At 42.7% G+C, this 23978-nt stretch overlaps 1 protein-coding gene across 2 annotated transcripts in view; it reads right to left on the bottom strand.

Annotated features, from left to right (window-relative positions):
- Nucleotides 1-412: 412 nt before the first annotated feature.
- LOC129181191 (potassium/sodium hyperpolarization-activated cyclic nucleotide-gated channel 3-like) overlaps nt 413-23978 on the bottom strand; it is a 41201-nt gene continuing 17635 nt past the window's right edge. The window contains exons 4-8 of one of the 2 annotated variants that reach the window (XM_054776000.1): nt 23733-23951; nt 18914-19060; nt 16696-16936; nt 9770-9934; nt 413-5086 (exon numbers count right to left, since the gene is read on the bottom strand). In XM_054776000.1, coding sequence (XP_054631975.1) covers nt 3699-5086; nt 9770-9934; nt 16696-16936; nt 18914-19060; nt 23733-23951 — 2160 coding nt within the window. In that variant the 3' untranslated portion in view covers nt 413-3698. The remainder of the gene's footprint in view (nt 5087-9769; nt 9935-16695; nt 16937-18913; nt 19061-23732; nt 23952-23978) is intronic. The other variant, XM_054776001.1, reaches the window with a different exon arrangement.

Below are 23978 nucleotides of genomic sequence, written 5' to 3'. Positions count from 1 at the left end.
TAGCCGAGGACAGCTATTTGGGCGCTTGTGTCACTGTGGCCACAGCTGAAGAGCTAGCAGCACTGGCATTAGCAGCGTCCGAGCTAGTCATCAACACATAAGTAAAACATATGTACATTTTCGTAATCTTATTTTAATGTATTGTGTAAAACTAAGATAGGAACAATATCAAATTGAAAGCACAAAATTAATACAAACCCTCCATCCACCAGTATGAGCCTGGACTTTGGTTTTCACAGAGGTTGTGTACCAAACAAATGGCACAATAGCACTCAATAAGGTCATCAAATCTGACCTTTCTGCATTCCCACATAGTATCAGCATTTGGGAGAAAATATGAGGTGAAAGAAAAAGGGTAAAAATACAGTAAAGTAGTCTTTTCTGTGCAGCGTGGGACAACGTTAGAAGATGCGTTCAAGGACCGTCAAACAGTGGGACAAAACGCTGCTCGCATTAAACATGCAAAAACTGGGGGATTTCTAAATGTATGTGATTTTTTTGATTGAAATATTGGCCCATATTCCCAAAATTGATATCCCTTTTGCATAAAATTTGATGTAGTTATCATCGTCGTGTATCAAATCGTTCACCACGAAGGGATTTACATTCTTACTTACAATCGATAAAACGTACTCCTATCTGTGATTAAATGGGATTAATTATGAGTGGACAAATTGTGATTAATTGTGATTAAGTTTTTTAATCGTTTGACAGTTCTACTGTTAACATTTGCACTTGGATTTTGGGGGAAAAGGGGAAACAAGGCAAAATAAGTTAAATTCAGGTCATTGTTGTAATAAAAATTTTGAAAACCGCTTTTTAAAAACGAATTCCAAACCCTTTTTTTACCCTGTGTCATTGTTCCCTTCTTTTATGGAAAGAAAGCAGTAAAGTCAAGCATAGCTGACCAGATCATTTATTGCATTGAGTTCCATAGCTAAAATAATTGGCAAAATACACACACACAGGAGATGGAATCATCAGGTGGAAAAGGCGTAAAAAAGAACAATGAATATACTGTATAGAAATAGATGAGTTCTTCCTGTGAAAGCACACACCTTGCACTCAAAGTAACCTTATATTCCAGCTACTCGTGCTTCTGCTGGTGTGACCTTGGAGGGGAATATTAATGAGGGATTGATCCAGCCCACCGGCGGAAAGGCTGCTTGCTGACCCAAAGCATCACTCGGTCCATCGGCCTCAAGATTCGCAAAGCAGGCGGATAAACAACGAACGGGATGCCGGGACATGACGCGTGAAAACGTGAAGTCGTTGGCTGGTTGGAGGATTGTGTCAGTGTTCTTGCTGATTAGCAGCAACAAAGAGGTCAATGTGTCTTGCTCATGGTGTTGCTTGTAGCCCTTTGAAACATTGCAGGAAACATTCACCGTGTTTGATCATTCCATGATTTCTTTGCATTTCTAACTGAAGTCACAGTACTTGTGTGTGGCCGTAAAAACTAAGTGGATATACTGTACAAAAGCATGGCTTCAGTGTCCCAGCAGAGAGGTTGCAACAGAACAGTCCTGCATCAGGTAGACAAACATTACATTCACTCATTTTACATTTGCTTTTTGTGCAATAAACATCTTGGAAGACAAAGCATTCATACTTCCTGGTCCGTCTTGTAGCTCCAGCAAGGGACAGCGAGTCGAATGTAGGAAAGCCTCGATGTGACCAAGTGACACAGCAACTCCAGGGTGTCTGCCTGAGGACATGCCTGGAGCACTCCAACAAAACAGTCTGGATGACTGAGCTCCTCATCACATTTTCAGCCCAGAGACCGTCCAAAGGAAGCAGATTTCGGCTGCTTCTATCGTGTCCTTTTGGGTATTACCCACAATTTGAGAGCATAAATGATAGTAGGAATGAAGATTACTGGTAAAAATGAAAGCTTTGCCTTTTTGGGTCTGCTCTCTCTTCACCACAATCACCAGTACAGCATGGCAACCAACATACACCATCAAACTGCTCTATTCTTTACTCCTCGCAGGACCTCCCTCAAACCTGGAGGACACACTGAGAACAGTCTACGGTCATGGCCAAACGTTTTGAAAATGACAAATATTCATACACCTGTGTTTTTATAATGGCAATTTTCATACAATCCAGAATGTTATGAAGAGCAATGAGATGACGCTCTTAGTCATGAAAAGGAATTTAAAAAAAACTATTTCCACTGCATTTCAGCCCTGCCACAAAAGGACCAGCTGACAATATGTACTTCTTTGGTTAACATAGGTGTGAGTGTTGACAAGGACAAAGGCTGGATAAGAGCCTGTCATCCTGATTGACTGAGAACAGACTGGAAGCTTTAAAAGGAGTGTGATGCTTGAAATCTTAGTTTTTCCTCTGTTAAACATGGTTACCTGCAAGGAAACACGTGCAGCCATCATTGTGTAGCAAAAAAAGGGCATCATAGGCAAGGATATTGCGGATGGTAGGATTGCAACTAAATGAGCCATTCATCGGATCATCAAGAACATCTACATGAGAAGTTCAATTGTTGTGAAGAAGGCTTCAGGGCACCTAAGAAAGTCCAGCAAACAGTCGCTGAAAGTTAATTCAGCTGCGGGATCAGGGCACCACCAGTGCAGCGCTTCCTCAAGAATGGTAGCAGGCAGGTGTGAGTGCGTCTGCTCGCACAGTGAGCCCAAGACTATTGGAAGATGGCCTGGTGTCAAGAAGGGCATCAAAAAAGCCACTTCTATCCAGGAAAAACATCAGGAACAAACTGGTATTGGCAAACGGTACAGAGATTGGGCCATTTTTTCTGCTGATACAAATCGGTGGCCGATCGATCAGAGCACCCCTATCTTACGAATACTGTATGTGTATATGTTTAGTCCTTGTTGGCTGTTACACAAGTTGACTTCCGCATGTTCTATTGAAAGTACATAAGTGCTGTGCTTTCAGTCAGAATCTTCATCGTAGCTGTCTTGTCCAAACTGTCTGCAACAATGCCACAATGTTATGAGCCGCGCTCGATGCAAAGTTGTCCTCTATCAAGTAGTCTGTCCCTTCATTGCATCCCGTGTCCATTGCCGTATTATCAGTCTATATAATCCACATTGCTTCCCTAGTCCATCATACAATCACATATTAGCTTGTGTTCACCTCACGACAAGTTTTGTTCTCGTCTATGGTGCATTCAAGGACTGACCCAGTGAAGCATAAAGACATAAACATGTTCAAATTGTGGGCTGTCCAACGGTGGTGCATGTATGCTGTACGTTTAGTGTTCTACCAAATTTGCTGAAATCGGATGCTGAGTGGCGAACGTGCGGGGATCCTTGACCGAGTCCAACATCTATCCTGATTCAAAAAGACACGGCGATCATTTTTGGTTTTAACCATCAAACTTAAGGACCGTAAAGAAGTGAAGACAAGTGAAGGTTGCAAAGTAAACAGGGTCAAACAATTGAAATAATCACATAATGCTTGTAACACACAAACAAGTTGATAAGTTCATATTTTCATGAGGTGCTACAGGAAAATATACTGTATTAACCTGGCAATGGGTCCTGTTCTTATTATATTTAAAGGAGAACTTTGCTTTTGAAAAAAAAGTCCATTATTGTGGTGGAGAGTGCTGGTATGAAGTTGGATACGAGTCACACACCCTCCTACAGTGAAAGGAGCTTGATGAGGGGAGTTTTTGAGTTTATTCCACCATTAAAGGAGGGTGTGTCTGAGCCTCACAAACTGGAGGGAAGTTTGGACTGTTTGTGTTCCACCTCTAACACTTGAGAGTTTACAGCCAGAAACTGAGGCTCAAGTCCTGAATGTGTCCAGGTGACAGCGGTGGCGTGACCCGGCATCGAGAGTTGGGGTTTATTGGCTGCAACAGGGGAGGAGAAGGGACTGTGAGAGCCTGATATGGTCTTTATCTCCCCTTGTGTATCGGCGCACTCCCTGATCGGGCACGCCACCCTGGCTGGGCATGAGGTCTGAGTGCGAAGAGGGCTGTGCATGTCTTCATTTTGGTAAACTGTCCTTCCCCTTGCTGGACTCTGTAGGCTAGGACTGTGGAGTGGAGGCGTGTAGCACGGAGAGGACTCTGCAGAGTCATACTGCGCCAGGCAGGCAAGAGCGGACTGCTCGGGCAGAACCTCCGGCAGGAACGTTGAATGAAGGCCTGCCAGACTGTGCTGCACCATAGATGCTGCAGCCCTGCCCCCACCTGCTGGCGGAATAAACCTCACGGCCGGCTGGGTGTTGCTGGTGATAATGGGTAGAAGTGGGAAGTTCAGACTGCTGGCCATCCTGCTGGCGCTGGCAGGACAGCACCCCATCTGCTGCGTGATGCCGTGCGAGCTCTCCTGCAGCTGGCTTAGAATTGGGCTGACAGAGCTGGAGATCAGAGGACTTATGGTGCAAGAGGAGGGGGCCGGGAATCTCCCCGCCAGGCTAGTTGCCTCCCCCTGCTGAAGTAAACCGAATGGATGGGGCGGGGTGGTGACGGTGCTGTGGAAGGGCTGCGAGTGGAGCTCAGCGGCACAAGTGTAGGAGACAGCGGCCTGGCTGATGGGGAAGATGGAGGCCATGCCCGAGTGGGGCGGGACCACAGGCTGCAAGCTGCTCGTGAAGATGGGCTGAGAAGTCAGAGTCGGTACTGGGCCGGTAGTGAGATGCGGCACTCTAATGGAGCCCAGTGGGGGGGTTTCCACCCCTGTGCGAAATTTGGCTGAGCTCAGAGGAGAATTGGGCCCAGATGGAAGCACTCCACTGTGGACTCTTTTTGAGTGACTGATGGAGTCTTTCAGGGAGCCTACGGCCAGCGGATGGTGAAAGAGGATGGGGGGCAACTGGGGGTGGTGAGCCAAGGCCAGCGCCAGCGGGGTGGTTGCAGCGGCCGCCTGGAGAGGCGCCTGAACCAGGGGGGCCCAGATGACAGGGGTGGGGGATGAGGGAGCAGGGGGAGCGGTCAAGCTCTGCGCTGTGCAGGTCTGGATGAGTTGTGTGCACTGGGCCATGTCACGGTCATGCTGCACTATTCTTTGGATGATCTCGCTTTCTTGGAGGTTTAATGTGCCAGAACTTTGGTGATGCTGGACTTTATGTTGAAGAACAGAGTTCCTCTTCCCTGTTGTTGGAAAAAAAGCACAAGGCAAGTGGATTCATGAACTAGAACATGGTTGGAGACCCCCACACTGATTAGGTACAGGGTCTCACACACGTTCCTGTATTTGTGGCGGCCCACCACAATTCATTTTGGACCGATACAGAACATTTTAGCACCATCTTTTTCGTTCTTTGTTTTTTTTTTTTAGATTTGCCTTTATCTGCTCATCTTCGCTCACATTCATGTTGTAATGACGTGTCTGAATGGCTGAAATAAAGACTGGAGAAAACAAACATGAAGCAGCACTGAGGAATCAAACCCAAATTGACATGTTCCATCAAACATTGAGAAGCGCAAATCCCCTCCCAACATGATAAAAAACACTCCAAATCCGACATTTTATGGTGACCCCATAATGGCAGTTGATTACCAGGCCCCGGTGATCTACTACAGAGATTTTCTACTGGTGGGTCGTGCCAAGGAAATCAGGAAAATAATCTTGCACTTTTATTCTGAAGGGGTAAAGATGGCGGCCCTGCTCCCTCCCGATGTGTTTCCATGTTTTGCTCTTCGCCAAAACACGTGTACTGTCGGAAGCTGCTGTTAGATATTGGCAGCAGCCCGATACGGACTTTAAAACCCGTGGACGCCATGGAGCTACAGGAAGCAGGCGGTATGAGAGGAAGCTAAACCGTACAATCAAGCGTCTTCATCGGTCATCACTGGCCAATGGTTCACGGCTCGCTCCCCGGGCAATAAAATGGCCCTTTGAGATCCATTCAACGGACCGTGAGAAAATGTTTACTGACCGTCGGAAACATGGCTTACGACGACATCCAGGACTTGGCCATTGAGCTTCAATAGCTAACATGCTACCGTGGGGGACAGACATGCTGCGGCAGGAGGCAAGACCCGCGGTGACGATGACTGTGTTGACATCAGTACGGTTCTAACTTCAATGGTGCCCAGGGCGAGACCCCTGATCATGTTGTTATTCAAGGGTCACTGACATGATTTGTCAACTTTGCTTCAACATTCTGTATTGTTTGTAATTATGTTCTACGTTGTTTGTTTCTTTGAAAGCGAATGTTAAATTGGGAAAAATGACGCCATTTTGGGACTCATCTTCTTGGACAAGGGCCGTTTCTCTCGTGACGTAAGCGCAGTCGAACTTCACAAGTAAACAGACATGAGAGGATGGACGAGATAGAAGACGTTTACAGCGATTATAGCAAAGAATTGAGCGAATTGTCGCTAGTTTTAGGGGAGGAAGAAACATGTGGACATGAAATAGAGAGCTTGCAGAACATGGCATGAAGCCGTATTTATTAGAACCACCGTCTGATGCGGACGTGTATATTGCTTTGAATGCTTGTTGCTATGGTGGCATAGTGTTTACAATACAATATGGAAATGAGACATGACTTCTGTGGCAACTTTGACGCCTTTCTCCTCCTTTAGTCCTGTTGCTAGCTTCCTAGCATCCAAAAAGTGTTTCTTCATAGCAGCCTTCAGTGAAATGAATGCGAGGCGGTGGGCCATATCACGTACACGGAAATTAGCATTTGCTTCGTTCTCCGGACCTCCACAGCTCCGCTTTCAATGCATCTCGAAAATAAAGAAATTAAACCTACAGTCTCACTCGGATACTGTGAACAGCCAGCGGCAACAAAATGTTTTGGCATAACTCGTATTTCAATGAAAAATAAAGCGAGCGAGGTCAATGAGCCAGTGTTGTTTACTGGCCCAAGATGAGAGCCGTCCCTACGCCGACTTCACTTGGGAAATGCCACCTATTTGGGACAGATATCAGAAAAATTTCCCGCCACTACTTTAAAGGTCATTTTTCCTAATTTAACGTTCTCTTTAAAAAACAAAACGAACAATGTAAAACATAATTACAAACAATATAGAACATGTTTAAGCAATCATGTCCTTTCATGACCTTTCAAACTTGTAGTTTATCTGAAGAGTGGAATCAGAGCAACTGGACTCCTCAGGTTCACCATGCACTGAAAGCCTTTACAGACGCTTTTTGCTCCAAATAATGATTTTGAGTTTGTGGCAAAAAAAAAAATGTATTCCTGAAATCTTCATTAAACTTGGCACACTGTTGTATCGCACTACCTTAATTCAAACTGCAGTCTTTTAATGAAATATTAGATATGAGTAGATATGTAGCCTTAATATCTGGATCGTGCTGAACGATTTCATGTTGGAATTGTTAGAATTGGTTGAAAAATGTTGACATAATTCAGATCAAAGGAATATCCGTAAGTGAATTTGTTTTCTGGAAAAATGAGAATTTGGGGAAAAAAGTAACATTTTTAGATGTGACAAATAGATATCCTTAATTGTGCTGAACAATTTGATGTTGGAATTGGTTGAAAAATTTTGACGTCCTTGAATAATTAAAATCAAAGGAATATCCGCAAGTGAATTTGTTTTCTGGAAAAATGAGAATTTGGAGAAAAATTTGACATTTTTAAATGTGACAAATTTATATCCTTAATTGTGCTGAACAATTTGATGTTGGAATTGGTTGAAAAATGTTGAAGTAGTGGAGTAATTAAGATCAAAGGAATATCCGTAGGTGAATTTGTTTTCTGGAAAAATGAGAATTTGGGGAAAAATGTTACATTTTTAAATGTGACAAATAGATATCCTTAATTGTGCTGAACAATTTGATGTTGGAATTGGTTGAAAAATGTTGACGTACTTGAATAATTAAAATCAAAGGAATATCCACAAGTGAATTTGTTTTCTGGAAAAATGAGAATTTGGGGAAAAATTTGACATTTTTAAATGTGAAAAATTTATATCCTTAATTGTGCTGAACAATTTGATGTTGGAATTGGTTGAAAATGTTGAAGTAGTGGAGTAATTAAGATCAAAAGAAATTACAGTAATTAAGAATAAAGGAAAAGTGGAAATGTCAGGAAAAGGACTGTTTTGGAACGCTAGTTTGAAGCCCTGGATGTGTGGAATGTTGTCATGGTGCAATGGTTTGCATCGGTTGAGAAATGTGTGAGTGGTGGAAGAAAATGGCACATTCATTTTCAATGGGAGAAATTCTGTGGAATTTTGGGATTTTTGGAAATCTGTGAATTTTTTTAAAAAACTGAAATGGTCGCATAGGATTCCCGTAACTGATCCTGATGGGTTAGCCGTCTCAGTGCTTTTAGACCTGACTGCTGCCTTCGACACAGTGGACCTTGGAAAACCGTGTGGGTGTCAGGGGGACTGCCCTTGAGTGGTTTAGGTCTTACTTGTCAGGGAGATGCCTTACTGTGGGACTTGGGGACTCCACCTCGTCCACATCCCCCTTGACTGTGGAGTCCCCCAGCGATCAATCCTGGGGCACATCCTATTTGCTCTATACCTGATCCCGCCTAGTACGATATTTAGAAAGCATGGCATCTCCGATCACTTTTATGCAGATGACTGCCAGAATTACTTAAGAAATGACCATGCCCCCCTGACACCCCTTCCTGAGTGCTTAAGTGACGTCAAGGTCTGGTTGGTTCAAAATGTTTTAAAGCTCAATGAGAGGAAGACAGAAGTTATCCTCCTTAATAATAATGACCCCCACTTGGACTTGGGCCCCATGAAGAACCATGTCAGTCCCACAGCCAGCAGCCTTGGCGTCATCATCGACAGTGATTTGAAACTTAATACGGTAAACAAATCAAGGCCGTTGTAAAATCTTGTTTTTATCATCTTCAGCTTTTATGCAAAGTCAAATCATTTTTATCATTGCAACATTTCAAACAAGCCATGCACGCTTTTATTTGGTAACTTCTGGACTACTGTAATGCGCTCTATTCTGGAATAAGCCACAAACGACTCGCTTCCAGTTAGTCCAGAACTCTGCAGCACGGCTTTTAACAGCAACCAAAAAGAGGGAGCATATTACCCCAATTTTAGCCTCCCTGCACTGGTTGCCTGTGTGTTTTAGAATTGATTTTAAGATTTAATTGTTTTTAAGGCTTTGAATGGGCTGGCCCCTCAGTACATCTCAGACCTCACCCAAATGTACACTCCAGCACACACTTTGAGGTCCGAAGGCCAGCTCCAACTGGTGGTGCCTAAGACCAGACTTAAGACCAGGGGAGACCGGGCCTTTTCTGTAGTTGGCCCCAAGCTGTGGAACCCCCCCATGTAAAAACAGTCCCCACAATTAGAAGCTTTAAGTCTCGTCTTAAAACCCACTTTTAACTTGGAGTGAGTCGTGTGTTCCTCTTTGTCTTTTATTCTTTTTTAGTTTTAATGGTTTTATTTATGTTAGTTTTTAAATTTCATTGACTGATTTATATTTTTACCTACTTCCTGGATTTATTGCTTTTATTGTTTTTACTTCTTTCCATTCCATTTCATTTTCCTCCACTTATCCGGGTCCCGGTCGCGGGGGTAGCAGTCTCAGTAGGGAAGTTTTTTTGTTTTTACTTCTTGTTTGAAATATTTTACTGTTGTGCGTTTCTTTGATCTTTGAGTTTTTACTGTAGTAATTTTTACTTTTACTTATTATTTATGGTTTGTGCAGCACTTTGGAAACAGTGTTTATTAAACGTGCTCTATAAATAAAGTGGATTGGATTGGAATAAATTTCAAAAATCGTGGAGAAACTTATATGTGTGAATACAAAAAAGATTTCAATGGGTCGCCTGGCATAAATAAAACAGAATCTTATCCCAAGGTTCTCACCGATGCGATCGAGCCGGTCGAGGGCCACCGTCTCAAAGGCCCTCCTCATCATGGGATACTCCTCCAGCACCTCATTGAAGTTGTCCACAGACAGAGAGTAGAGACGACAGTAGTTGTCGGCTCGCACACTAGCCGTCCTCCTGCCTCGCGTCAGGAGGCAAATCTCTGAAGCAAGGGGGGAACAACAATTATTGATACAGTTTACAGTAAATGTTCCCTTAAGGGGGGGGGATGACTCAGTATGTACGTGTATATAAACTTTAAGACCCTGATGCACATCAGGGCAGGACAGAATGAAGTGATTTGAAGCCATATACTGCAAACTCGGGAAGCTCCGATCAGGGTTTTATACTGCCAATACCGATATTGATCTCGATCTCAATCGGCCGATACCAATCGATTATGATGGGTGGTTTTGGCCATTGGCCGCCATTAGACAATTGCAAGGGCACCTGGAAAATAGGTAATTATTTTAAAAAGTCTACTTTGGGGTGAAGAAACTGAATAAGAATAGATAACAATAAATAAACCAATAAATAAAATCATGTCACGTTTGTAGTGCCATAATACATAATGAATTATAATATAATTATTTGTGTAAATTTTTGTTCTATTTGACGCAAACCTGAATTCAATTTGACGCATGTTTTGGAGTACAGTGTTGCCTCGCTCTATCGCGGATCACCTTTCGTTTTTTTTTGGTGCAAGTACAGTGTATGAAACCCGTTACAGGCCGAGCCTGGCCCTTTAAGAAGAGCTGTATTGTGGGAAGTTGAGTGTTGTAGCCTTCTGCGTCCTGATTGGCTGTAGATCATCTCCTGTTGTGGTCCCACTGGCGTCCCTGCTGACCGCATGAAGCCATTGGTCGGCCATCTTGCTTCACCCAAAAACGCTTACATGCTTACACATACATGTATCTTCATTCACTACATTTATTATGTTTCGGTATAAAAACTAACACAAATTAACAAAAAATACATTGAAACAGAGTAAATTTACTAGACCCAAATCTCAAAATTTCCCTCCAGTTGAAGGTTTTTCCTACCTCTATGGTGTGAAATTACAATGCATAACAAGTCAATTTCAGTGTTCACAAGGTATTTGTTATGATAAGGATCTACGTAGTATCAAAGTTAAATGCTAGCATACCTTTAGAAGATGATCAGGAAAGTCAAATATTGTTGGAACTGCATTTTGTCCTAATCTAACAGTCTGGCCGGTCCTGTCCAAGTTCTCCTCGGTGAAATGACTTGAACAGAGTTGCGATCTGGCTGCAGGAATCCACCTGTCTCTCCGCATATTTACTACCCATTGCTTTAGAAGTTGAGCATTGCAGTGTGGAAATCTAAAGGAGAATAAGGGCTCATTTACAACTACTTAGATGAAAAGATGCTTACAGATTTAAAGTATCTATTTTTATTATTTATAAGCATTTATCTACCTGTGAAATGTAAGTTCCTTCTCACAATTTTCACGAGTATCACGATTTGTGCAATTAATAGCAGCACAAGACGGCATCACGAACTCCTCTGAGTTCTGAGGCTTTCTTGTTTTGGGTGAAACAACATGGCGACTTCTATACTTCCGGTGGCTTCAAGCCTCCAATGAGCAGCAAGCGATCGGGGCCATTCCAGTTATAGAGTTCAGTGGGTCATGGCCATACGTGGCTAGCAACCTAGCTAACCGTGTGTGTTGTATATATTTGTGTGTGTTTAGTTAATTTAAATATGGTTGTATTATAGTTAAGGATATGGTAGTGCTGTGTAATAGATGTGATATTTGTTATGTGAATTGACATGTTTGGACCACAGGTGTCGCTAATTCGCAAGGTTGTACAGAGCGTAGAAGAAGTAGAAGAAAACAAAAAAATGATACAGTCGCATATGTTGAATGTATGCTGTGTAACGAAGAAAAGTAAAGCCAAGAAACGACACTTCTGACGTCAACTTCATTTGTGTGACTAGCGACAAAGTTACAGCTAAGTTACAGCTAAGTGTGAGCCAATACTGTAAATAACAGAAAGAACAGAAGAAGCCAACAGTGCGACTCCGAACGCTGCACGGCTGCACGGCTGCACGGCTGCAAGCCCTCCGCGCGACACAACCCACAACGCCGACGAAAAGCTCTGTACAGAAATGTCAGAGGAAGCCAGCCACCGCACAAAAAGCCGGACTCCCGGACACGCCGAAGAAAGGCAGAAGCCACGCGGCTGCAGGACGCCACCACAGAAAAAAACACAAGGACACAAAAACGCCACAGCCGAATGCTGAACACGCAGGGCCAGAGGAGCAAAACACACGGGAGCCACTTAATAATTTCTTGCGTCCAACCTAGTAGGTTGATCATTAAAATGAAATTTGAACTTTGAGAGTGTTTAACGAGACAGAAATGTGAGAAAATGTTAATGCCTGTCTGAGAAAAGTGTATCAAGTGTATGGTGAGGGCTTTAACAGCCTTAAAGGGATGGTTGGGATTTTTTGACATGAAGTTGTATGACGTCCCCATCAGCGGTGTAGTCCATCGATAGTGACTTACCCCCCACTTGGTCTCCAAAGTCCACTTCTGGTCAGATTTCGGTGATGAAGAAGGTAGTTCCGCTTTGTTGCTGGGACCATTTCAGTAGAGAGTTTGGTTTCTCAAAATGGTATTCATTCAAAAGAATTCATACATTTGCATTACAAAAATGCCTCCTCAAAAAAAAGAATCAGACCTCACAAAACACTTGGCGTCATATTTGTCTCCCATATTTGAACTGGACTTAGGGGACCAAGTGGGGGTAAGTCACTGTCGATGCACTACACTGCTGATGGGGATGTCATACAACTTCATGTCAAAAATCCCTTTAGAACACAATACTGTGTATATAAACATAATATATGTGTAATAATTGTAAATAGTTGGCTACTTTCACTTTTTGCAGGCTGTTTTGGGAACCTATCCCCCTCGATAAACGAGGGAACACTGCAATGCGACTACATAGGGAAGATATTGTTCAATAATTATGTTCATTCAACAACAACACACAAATGGTGTTTGGAGAACGAGACATAAATAGTAGAATGACAACAACAGACACTTGAAAAAGTTAGTATGGCCCCAATGGACATAATATCCACTTCTCTGTGGGACAAAAACGAGCTCCGAACTAATGGCACTGCTTGCTTGTTTTCAAAACCAAATGTCAGTGTGGTAAAAAGGCACGTTTGGAGTCCAAAGATGATGGAAAAGCTACTTATTATACATTATATATATATCGAGGGAAAGGCTTCTTGAGACGTCATCTGTACTTCTGTGAAGAAGGTGTCGGACGTTTCACTCCTCATCTGAAGAGCTTCGTCAGCGAACTAACAAGTGCTGGTAGCTTAGGCCTTAAATACAGTAAGAGTGGGCGGAATTGGTGTGCCAACACCCTCCTCCTATGGGTTCCTTACACTAAGCCTGGGCGGAGTAGTGGTATAATCCTCTCCTGCTATTAACACCTCCGATAAAAGGGAAGTGTCGCTCCCTGAGTTGGGTATGAACGACTCTGATACTGGCTTGTTAGCATCTATTGTTCTGGCTCGGCCCTGGCTTCACCTCATTTGCAAGACTAATAGCTGTGGGTTTTGGTCTCAATAACCTGCTGAACACAGGGTCCAAATTAAACCTCAAACCACCATTCCGATTCAATGATGGGTTCTGTTGTTTGACAAAAATGGCTTCCTTTACTCCTCTTTCAAACCATCTGTTTTCTTTGGCCAAAATCTTTACCTCGCTGTCCTCAAAAGAGTGATTGGTTGCTTTAAGGTGTAGATGTACTGCTGATTGAGGACCACTAGAATTGTCCCTGCGATGTTGATAAAGCCTTTTTTGGAGCATTTGCTTAGTTTCCCCAATGTGGTGCTCTTTGCATTCCTCATCTTTACAGTGGATGGAATAGACCACATTGCTTTGTTTCTGGGTTGGAGCCTTGTCTTTAGGATGCACTAGTTTTTGTCTCAGGGTATTTACTGGTTTGAAATAGGTAGGAATTTTGTGTTGCCATAAGATCCTCTGGAGTTTTTCGGAGACCCCCGCTACATAAGGGACTACCACTCCTCTCCTTTTTGCTTCTGTGGGCTTTTGGGTTTCTTTCCCTACTCTCTTCTTTTGACATTTGTTAAAAGCCCACCGCGGGTACCCACAGGTTGAGAGCGTTCTCTGGACATGTTGTGTCTCCTTTTCCCTTCCATCAGCACTAGTTGGTATTTGTTCCGCTCTATGTTGGAGGGTCCTAATAACCCCTAGTTTATGTTGTAGTGGATGGTTAGATTCAAAAAGCAGGTATTGGTCAGTGTGTGTGGCCTTTCTAAAGACCTCTGTAAGTAGCTGTCTGTCCTCTCCTATAATTACCTTGCAGTCTAAGAAGGCTAATTGGTTCTCTTTAGCGTCCTCGCGAGTCAATTTGATATTGGTGTCCACCGCATTGATGTGATCTGTGAAACTGAATTTCCTGTTTTTTGATTATGACAAAGGTGTCATCCACGTATCTAAACCAGTGCCTTGGTTTTGTCCCTGAGAAGGATGTGAGAGCCTGTTTCTCCATCTCTTCCATGTGTGTGTATATATATATATATATATATATATATATATATATATATATACAGTATATATATATATATATATATATATAAAAGTTGAGTCTTGTGAAATCAGGCACTAGAATCCTCAATTGTTTGATGTTTGGACCTGTTCTTTAAAAAATAAAATAAAATCAGGCAAATATCTTCATTTTTAGAACCATTTCAAAAAAATCTATAATAATAATAAATGATCTGTATATGTTGGGCCCGTCCTTTTAAAGAAATAATACAATAAGCACAGAAACATATATAATTGTTGCTCCACTGTTTAACAAAATAATCTAAAATAAATGGAAAATGGCACATTTCTTGGTCCAATTTAAAAAGCATTAATCCATTTTTCAGTCGTGTCTTTAGAAAATGAAAATCAAGGACCCGCCCAAACCCCCACCCCGCAAAAAAGTCAAAATGGTTCCAGTTGTGTTAGATGGTGAAACATGCCTCTGAACGCCACAGATGGAGCACTTCATGCAATTTCTGCAGCTTACAATTTGCCCTGACCTAATCTGCCGTGCCAGATCAGAAAAATTAAATAATGCGGCATTTAAAAAAAAAAAAAAAAAAAGTAGACATATTTTTGAGGGCAGACATATTGAGGGTATCGACACAAACACAAAGGTCTCTCACGCTCACGCTGTGCTGTCCTGTGTATTGATTTAATCTAATTGTGGTCACATGACCACATGGGACGGCTGACAAATTTATCATCCATGTGTTTTTCTAAACACGTTTTCTCTTCACTTGCAATTTGAGTGGTCACATGCTGTCACGTCAAAGCAGTCAGCCATATTGACAAATTACCTGAGCGACAAATTCGATTGCACTCCGCTGCAAACCAGTGAGAGCAAAATACACCATTTCCGCTACAAATACCGACCTGAAAATACAGGAAACCCGAGATGGAATCAAAGATCAGAACAATATCAGGCCCTCGTCGTCCCGAGCCCTTTTAAGGCGATGATGTGCACACGCTGCAATCGGGAGGGAAGTTAATCTGCTGAGTGCCCGGGCAACTAAAAAAATCTAAACAAGGCAAACTATTACCATTTCTTCACATCAGCACAAACTGAACTGCTGCCAGCCAACAGGCTAACAGTATACAGCAGATGCCTGCTGTTGGCAGGGGTTGTGTTCTCAGACTTTATCACACATCACAAACCAGCAGGAGCTTATTCAACACAAATGCCGACCTCACTTGCAATGTGGCCAAAAACAGCAACTAACTCATGTGGGACACACAATGTAACCTCATGGACGATGCCGATAGCCAAGTAAATGCTTACACGCTAATATACGATGCTCTTGTAAGCTTCTGTTTAACCCGCAAGGCATGTTGGGTAGCTTCCTGCATGTTCTGTGGGTTCTAAATTAGTACAAACTAGTCCATAGTCCGTGTGGTACCGCGTGCTGCAGTTACATTGTGTGTCCCACTTGTGGTATTTTTTGTTGCACTGTGCGTGAGGAAGGCGTTTGGGTTGATAAGCTCCTACTGGTTTGTGATGTGTGAGTTAGGGTGTACGGTGTTCCCTCATTTATCGCGGGGGATAGGTTCCCAAACTAGCCCGCAATAAGTGAAACCCGCCAAGTAGCCAACTTTATTGTTTTTTACAATGATTCTATATGTTTTAAGGCTGTAAAACCCCTCAGCATACACTTTACACACTTTTCTCAGACAGTCAAGAACATTTTCTCACATTTCTCTCTTGTTTAAACACTCCCACAAACAATCAAACCTTTGTTTGAATTTTAAAGATCAAGAAATTATGAAGTGACTCACGCGTGTTTCACTCCTCTGACCACGCCTCTTCATCTGCTGAAACGTTTTTGTGTCCTTGTTAAAACACATTGTTGCAGCCTCCTATTTTTCCTGGTCCTCCTCTATTTACTTTAGTTTCATTTATTCCGTATTGGCGCCCAACAGCCACGTAACTTCTACCGTCCTTCAACATGTCCACAAGTCCAACCTCTCGTGAGATGGTTGGCTTCCTCCGCCTTTTGGTTGCGGAAGGTTTGGTCGACGTTGTGGAGTTTTGTCGGGGAGCCATACAGAGCTCAGTATCTCTGCAACTTGTTTGCTAGCGATCACACAACAGGAAACGATTGACAATGGTCAATCAGGACACAGAAGTCAAAGGGCGGGTTCTCCCTTAGCCAAGCAGGACCCAGAACAAAAATGTTTTGGATCAATAAACTGCCTAATTATGGAGATTAAAAGCACAAAATGGCGTGTTTTCCCGCAAATAACAAAATCATGTTCATCATGTGAATATGTGGGGACCCACTGTACTCGTACGGATTACACGGCCTGTCGTGTAGGGACCTCACCTCCAAAATAAGAGCCATCCGACAGCTTGGTGTCTTTGCTGCTTTTGGTGAGAACACTGACGACGCCGTGTTGGATGAAGTACATTTTCTTGCCGATGGTTCCTTCCCTGATGATGTAGTCGCCTGGCTGGAAGACCTCAAAGCGCAGTTTGGTCAGCATGGAGGTGACAAAGTTTGGATCGGCGTTGGCAAACAGAGGCATGGAGGCGACGAGCTTGCGGCAGTTAAAGTTGATGATCTCCTGAAAGAGACGCAGCTGCAGCTGTGAGACATTTGCGATCACTATGGAAGCGGGGTGGATCGCAGCGCTCTGTTCATGAGGCCCTCGTGCAGTCTCCAGCGTGAACTAATCACATTACATGACAATAAACATTATGGTGGAAAGATACAGAGATTAAGGAGCCGCCGAGGGGACATGGAGGAAAAAAAAAATTGAAGGACGAATTTTTGCGAGAGCTCGCAAAATGCTTTAGGTGAAGAGCATTGTACTTCTGCTACCTCCGCATTCACAGCGGATGTTAGCGGGTGAAACTTGAAATGAAGAGCAGCACATTGGCTGGAGGTTCCGATATGAGTGTTTACTTACAGGACAGGCAAGTGAAAGAATCCCAAGTACGGCTAATCAATGAACTTCCTTTCCAGTACCAGTACTCAGAGAGATGTGTTTCCAGCAACACGAGCTCGGGCTGGACGAGTCGAATAACCATCGGGAATTGAAAACTTGTTCCTGTGTTTCAGTATCACTTTATACTCGTGCTTTCAAATGATTAAAATGTTCCATCAGATTAATCACGGGTTTCAAATGAATGACCGTGACCGTGACTAATCGACATGGTAATGGTTGAATGTATTTGAACACGCATACAAGTTACTTTGAAATATATCACATATTACAGTTCACACTTTCACTTTCACATGTCCAAAAGGAGTAGCAAGCAGCAAGGCTTGCTTAGTTCTACAACCCCATCCCTTTTACCACTGCAATTGCAATACATTTGTTCACTTCCTGTATTCCAAATAAGCTCTCTTCTAGTTGAATACATCGGAAATGAATGAGATAATGTAATAAATAGTCATCAAGTTTCAAACTGAGTCAGATTTCTCGTCATCCTAACTACTTGCTTTGATAATCCTAATAAATCATATGACATAGACATAACAAAACATAGTTTGATAATAGGTGACATTTGTAACGATGGCCGAAAAATGCCCTTTTTACTGTATTTTATTGAAAGAAAGACGAATGGATTATTTATATTTGTATGGATTAACAGCTCCAAATGAGCTGAAAATGAAATCAAGCTGAATATGCTCCAGATGTCTTCAAAATCTATTTACCTAACAGTAGCAGAACATCTGAATCACACTTTAACTGTGTTATTATGAGCAATGAGGGGCTGCGTTCAAACACACCACGTCGTTTAAGTTCAATTCACATTTTCGGTGTATTTTCTGGGATTTCCGAGCACACTTAAATGCAGCAAATTGTACTTTCGCATTTAGAGTTACAAACTGAGTGACTGAGTATTGCGTTATGTCACATAAGTATTGCATTATCTCACAAAAGTATTGTGTTATCTCGCAAAAGTATTACGTTATCTCACAAAAGTATTGTATTATCTTGCAAAAAATGTAGTGTTCTCTCGCAAATGTACTGCGTTATCTTGCAAAAGTATTGCGTTATCTCACAAAACTACTGCATTCTCTCGCAAAAGTATTGCGTTCTCACAAAAGTATTAAGTTATCTCACAAAAGTATTGCATTATCTCGCAAAAAAGTAGTGCGTTCTCTGGCAAAAGTATTGCGTTAGCTCACAAAAATGTATTGCGTTATCTCCCAACAGTATTGCCTTCTCTTTTGCGTTACCTTGTCATCTCACAAAAGTATTGTGTTTTCTTGCAAAAGTTTTGGGAGCCCCTCGTCTGTTTTTTTACCATCAATTTTTATTTTCTCCATGTCCCCTGGGGGTCTCTGTAAAGAGATAGATTATGTGGAGGCCATTTAGAACTAATATAATCACCTTTTTAATGCACACAGAAATTGTATTCAAAGTAAATAATGTTATTGTTTGCACATATTTTTGAGAAAATGATAAGAAAAGACGAGACCGTATCACAAACTGTGATACCGCGTGGCAGCGGTGCTTACATTTGATGTGATTGCATTTCCCATTCCATGAACATATTTATGACCCATTGCAAAGCAGATGACTTCTGACCTCTCTCAGTGGCTCATTCAGCTCCTCCAAAATGCTCTCCTCATCAAACATCTTGCCCTGGTAGCGGTGTTCATAGTAATCGTGGATCCTCTGACGCATGTCTGCAGGGAGCTTGTGGAAGGACATGTACTGCTCCACCTGTTTGTACTGCAACCACAATGGAAACACGGCCACAACAAAAGTGAGTTCTCATAACGCAACATTATGCACGAGCAATGAAAGGCAAAATGCAAAGTCATGTCAAACGTAGCCCATTAATCTGTTTGATGTGTGGGCTCAGGGACTGACTATAATGTGCCTCATTTTGTTAGCACTCAACTGTCGGGCCATCTGTGAAAGCTGTCCACAGTGTACGTTTGGGCCATCTGACAAATACAGTTGTGCTCTGCAGGCTGCGGCTAATGCTATTAACTGCTGTGTCCTTCATCATGTACTCTAGCAGCAAAGCATCATTAATAGACAGTGGACCCAACCTATGTTTTTTTTGTCGTGCTGTAAGCCTCTTTTTATACAGTATGCCTTAAAGATCATATACAGGGGTGTGGAAAACTGTTGGCCCCCTTCCTGATTTCTTTTTTTTTTGCATGTTTGTCACACTTAAGTGTTTCGGATCATCAAACAAATTTGAATATTAGTCAATGACAACACAACTCAACAAGAAATGCAGAATACAACGTTTTATTATTAAGAGAGAAAAAAAATTCCAAACCTACATGGTCTTGTGTGAAAAACACAAGGCCCACCACCGTAAAACTTAACTGAGATGAATTGAGATCTATCAGTGTGGAAAAGGTTATGAAGCCATTTCTAAAGCTTTGGGACTCCAGCTAATCATATTGAGAGCCATTATCCACAAATGGCGAAAACGTGGAACAGTGGTGAACCTTCCCAGGAGTGGCCAACCAAAATTACCCCAAGAACGCAGCAATGACTCATCCAAGAGGTCACAAAAGACCCCACAACAACATCCAAAAAACCGCAGGCCTCACTTGCCTCAGTTCAGGTCAGTGTTCATGACTCCACCATAAGAAATTCACTGGGCCAAGACCAAAACCACTGCTGAACAAAAACAATATTAAGGTTGGTCTCAATTTTGCCTTGATGATCCCCAAGACGTTTGGGAAAATACTCTGTGGTCTGACGAGACAAAAGCTGAACTTTTTGGAAGGTGTGTGTTCCATTACATCTGTTGGAAAAGTAACGCCTCACTTCAGAAAAAAAACATCATAGCAACAGTAAAATATGGTGGTGGTAGTGTGATGGTCTTCAGGAACTGGAAGACTTGCTGTGATAAATGGAAGCATGAATTCTGCTGAAGGAGAATGTCCGGCCATCTGTTGGTGACCTCAAGCTGAAAGCAACTTGGGTTATGCAGCAGGACATTGGGCCTCATTCACGAACATCTTCTTAAAAGTCTTCTTAAGAAGTGTACTTAAGAAGGCGCGGGATGGAAACTGCACCACATTCACGACACGTTCTTAAGTAGGGATAATCGTTCGCACCGGTGTTCTTAGGTTGATGAATGCCAACTGGGATGCCCGTGCATGTAAGGCCTAATTTGCATAGGTCACCGCCTATTATTTCCTATATAAGGTCAAAAATGTGCCGTGCGCAACGGGCAGCTGGAGGCGGAGATGGCAACGCGCAAGGGCAAGACTGAGGAGCAGCTGGACAACAAACAGAAGAAAAACGTCAATTGTACTGAAATAGAGGTGCTTTTACAAGGAGTGAGCGAACACAAGACCACCTTATTTTCACGTGTATCCACCGGTCATCAGGCCATCCAAAAAGAGTCGGCATGGAGCACCATTGCAGGAAACATAAATGCCGTTTCCACGGAGAAACGCACCACCGCAGAGGTTGAAAAGAAGTGGTTTGACTTAAAATAGACTCAAAAAAAAAGATTAGACTGCACCGGAGGGATCTGGAGGAAACGGGAGGCGGGCCATCAATCAGAAACCAAACCATTTCGGAAACTCTAGAAAATATTTACGCAATCATGATGGAAAAATAAAGTCAAAATACATAGTTTGTGTGTGACAATGTATTTTTTCTGTGGTTACATTTGATTAGACGCTGCCTAATTAATACAGCAGCCCCGTGCTCTGGCTCAAGACGTGGCTGGGGGCGCATGGCGTTATCTGGGGGTGCTACGTGCGCAATAGGCACACCACGTTTCATTGCGATGTTATTCTGATGATCCTGCACACCTGCAAGAACAGATTCATCAACCTAAGAACACCGGTGCCAACGATTATCCCTACTTAAGAACGTGTCGTGAATGCGGCGCAGTTTCCAACCCCCGCCTTCTTAAGTACACTTCTTAAGAAGACTTTTAAGAAGATGTTCGTGAATGAGGCCCTGGGAGTCCACCTCTGAATGGCTGAAGACTTTGGAGTGGCCTAGTCCAAGTCCTGACCTGAATCCTATTGAGATGCTGTGGCATGGCCTTAAAAAGGCGCTTCATGCTAGAAAAGCCTCCAATGTGACTGAATGACAACAATTCTGCAAAATTCCTCCCCAGCGCTGTAAGAGACTCATTGCAAGTTAACACAAACGCTTGATTGCAGTTGTTGCTGCTAAGGGGGGCCCAACCACTTATTAGCTTTTGGGGGCAATCACTTATTCACACAGGGACGTGTAGCTTTGGAAGTTTTTTCTCCCTTAATAATAAAAAGCTGACATAAAATTTGCTGTATGTTTGGATAAACCAAGGAGTAAAGAGTATAAAGCTTGCACGGCAGTCTAGATTTATAGTAGATCTAAGCTTTTTGCGGGGTTTACATTCCTGGGACCATCCACGAATGAGCAGTTGAAAAATTGTCCTACAAATTATCGTCAATAAACGATAAGATTGACAACATTTTTATTTTTAAATGGCATAATAATGAGAGCACATCGTATCACGAAGAAACAAACTTTATTTCTCAAGAGTATTTAACATTGCAATTGGAATGCCAAGAGCTTTGAAATAAATTAAACAGGACAAAAAAAAATAATTGAAAATAACTCCAATAAAAATACTCCAATAAATACTACACACACACAAACACACACACACACGCAATTATGTAGTGTATTGTTAAACTAATGTAGGGTTTCATATTCGAGCTGGACCACATATCTGTGGTGGCACAATAAAATGCAATGTTTCCGATGTCCTTCAACACGTCTTCTTTCAATCGGTTATCCAGTTCAGGAATTGCTGTTTGTGACATGCACATGTACGTTCTCCCAGACAATTGGTACTGTCTGTCAAACATTTCTAACATTTCCCCAAATTTGGTCTTTTCAACCATATTGAAAGGTTGCATTTCATTTGCACTGTATGTGAGCACGCACAATTTTTCGCTATTTTGTTGATATTTGCTTTGCCGACCAAACGCCTCAGTAAGTGTTGGCTGTCAGGATGAAGGCTGTGCTGCACCCCCAGAGGTATTTTTCTTCCCAGTTGGGAAAACTGAAAAGGGTGGTTGTGTTTGAGGTGTGCATACAAGTCTTTGGAACAAATGCGACCTATCGGCTCGTCGGGGCTGTGGCATTTGAATTAGAAACCATCGCTTCTGTGTCTTCATTCATGTTAGGCTAACTTCCTGCTAGCGCTCTGTATCTAGTCACTCGTAGCCCCGACTCCACAAAGAGGCTGAATGACATGAGGGTTCACGCTCTCTGTTCAGTCCACTATAGAACCGATGTGCACAGACACATGCAGAGTGAACCCTCTTGTCATCCAGCCTGTGTGGTTTGAACGCCTCTCGAGTGAGGGAGCGAGCAGTGTGCCAAAAATAGACATTTCTATGCACATATAAATTACTCAAGTTAATTATTTTCGCCATTTGCAGATGGTCCTGGAATGTCTACTGTATACGTAGGTGTCGCTAGCTAGTGTACTTTTTTGCAGTCTGAGCAGTTAAAGGGTCACTGATGTGATTTATCAATTTTGCTTAAATATGTTATATATTGTTTGTAATTATGTTCTGCATTGTTCGTCTTTTGAACGTGAACGGTAAATTCACAAAAAGCATTTATAGTTCACGGCGGAAGCCGTGACAAATTAGTTGTCGCAGCTGAGCGCCATGTCCGGATGTGACGTCAGTGGAGTAAGACCACAAGGCGGTGTACGAGACAGAGGATGTCTACACTGATTATAAGCAAGATTTGAGCGATGTGTCAATAGCTTGAGGAGACAAGAAGGAAGAAACATTTGGAGATAAAATAGACAACTTGCAGAATGTGGACTTGCAATGTGTTTATAGCGTACTTTTGAGCCAAATGATTTTTGTGAAGGTGTTCCTTCACAGCAGTCATCAGTGAAATGAACGCTGCAAAAAAAACCAAAACAACTGTAGGTGTCCGTCCATCTCTGCACTTGCAGTGTCCATTGTTGTCTTAAACATTCCTCTTTTGGAAAAGAAAACAAACTTACCCTCGGATGCTGTGAACATCACGCAGCAACACAACGTTTTGGCGTCACTGCAGTTTCGATGAAAAATCTACCAATCCAAGTCCACAAGCTACCTCCAAGCGTTTCTTTATTCTGCTTTAGCCGAGAGGTGTTACTCTGCATATGTGACTTCTGGAAATGACTCTTTCCTGCGATAAGGAGTTTGCGAGTTTAACGTTCGCTGTCAAAAAGTGAAAAATGCAGAACATAATGACAGACCATACATAAGATTTTAAAGCAAAGTCGATCAATCATGTCCGTGACCCTTTAACGTCAGCTGTGCACTGATGGTCACCTCCATCTTACCATCAATACGTATTTCATGTCTTTGGCCTGAAAAGCGTTGCACTGTGTTGGTGTATACTTGTTTATTACCTTTTCTTGGTATTGCCTCCTGGAGGAGTCCAGAGACTGAATGAGAGCGGTGGCATGGCCCACAAACATGGCAAAGCAGGTGGCACCGACAATCATGCTGAGGATGGTGAGCCACACGTCAGCCATGCCGATTGGCGGGTACAGCCCGTAGCCGATGCACAGCATGTGGCTCATGGCTTTGAACAGGGCGTAGGAGTATTGCTGACCCCACGTGTCATTCTGCGGGGGGCAAAGTGAGCAGATGAG

This window comes from Dunckerocampus dactyliophorus, chromosome 5 (genome assembly GCF_027744805.1).
Source record: "Dunckerocampus dactyliophorus isolate RoL2022-P2 chromosome 5, RoL_Ddac_1.1, whole genome shotgun sequence".
NCBI lineage: Eukaryota > Metazoa > Chordata > Actinopteri > Syngnathiformes > Syngnathidae > Dunckerocampus > Dunckerocampus dactyliophorus.
This window is presented reverse-complemented; position numbering and strand designations above follow the sequence as displayed.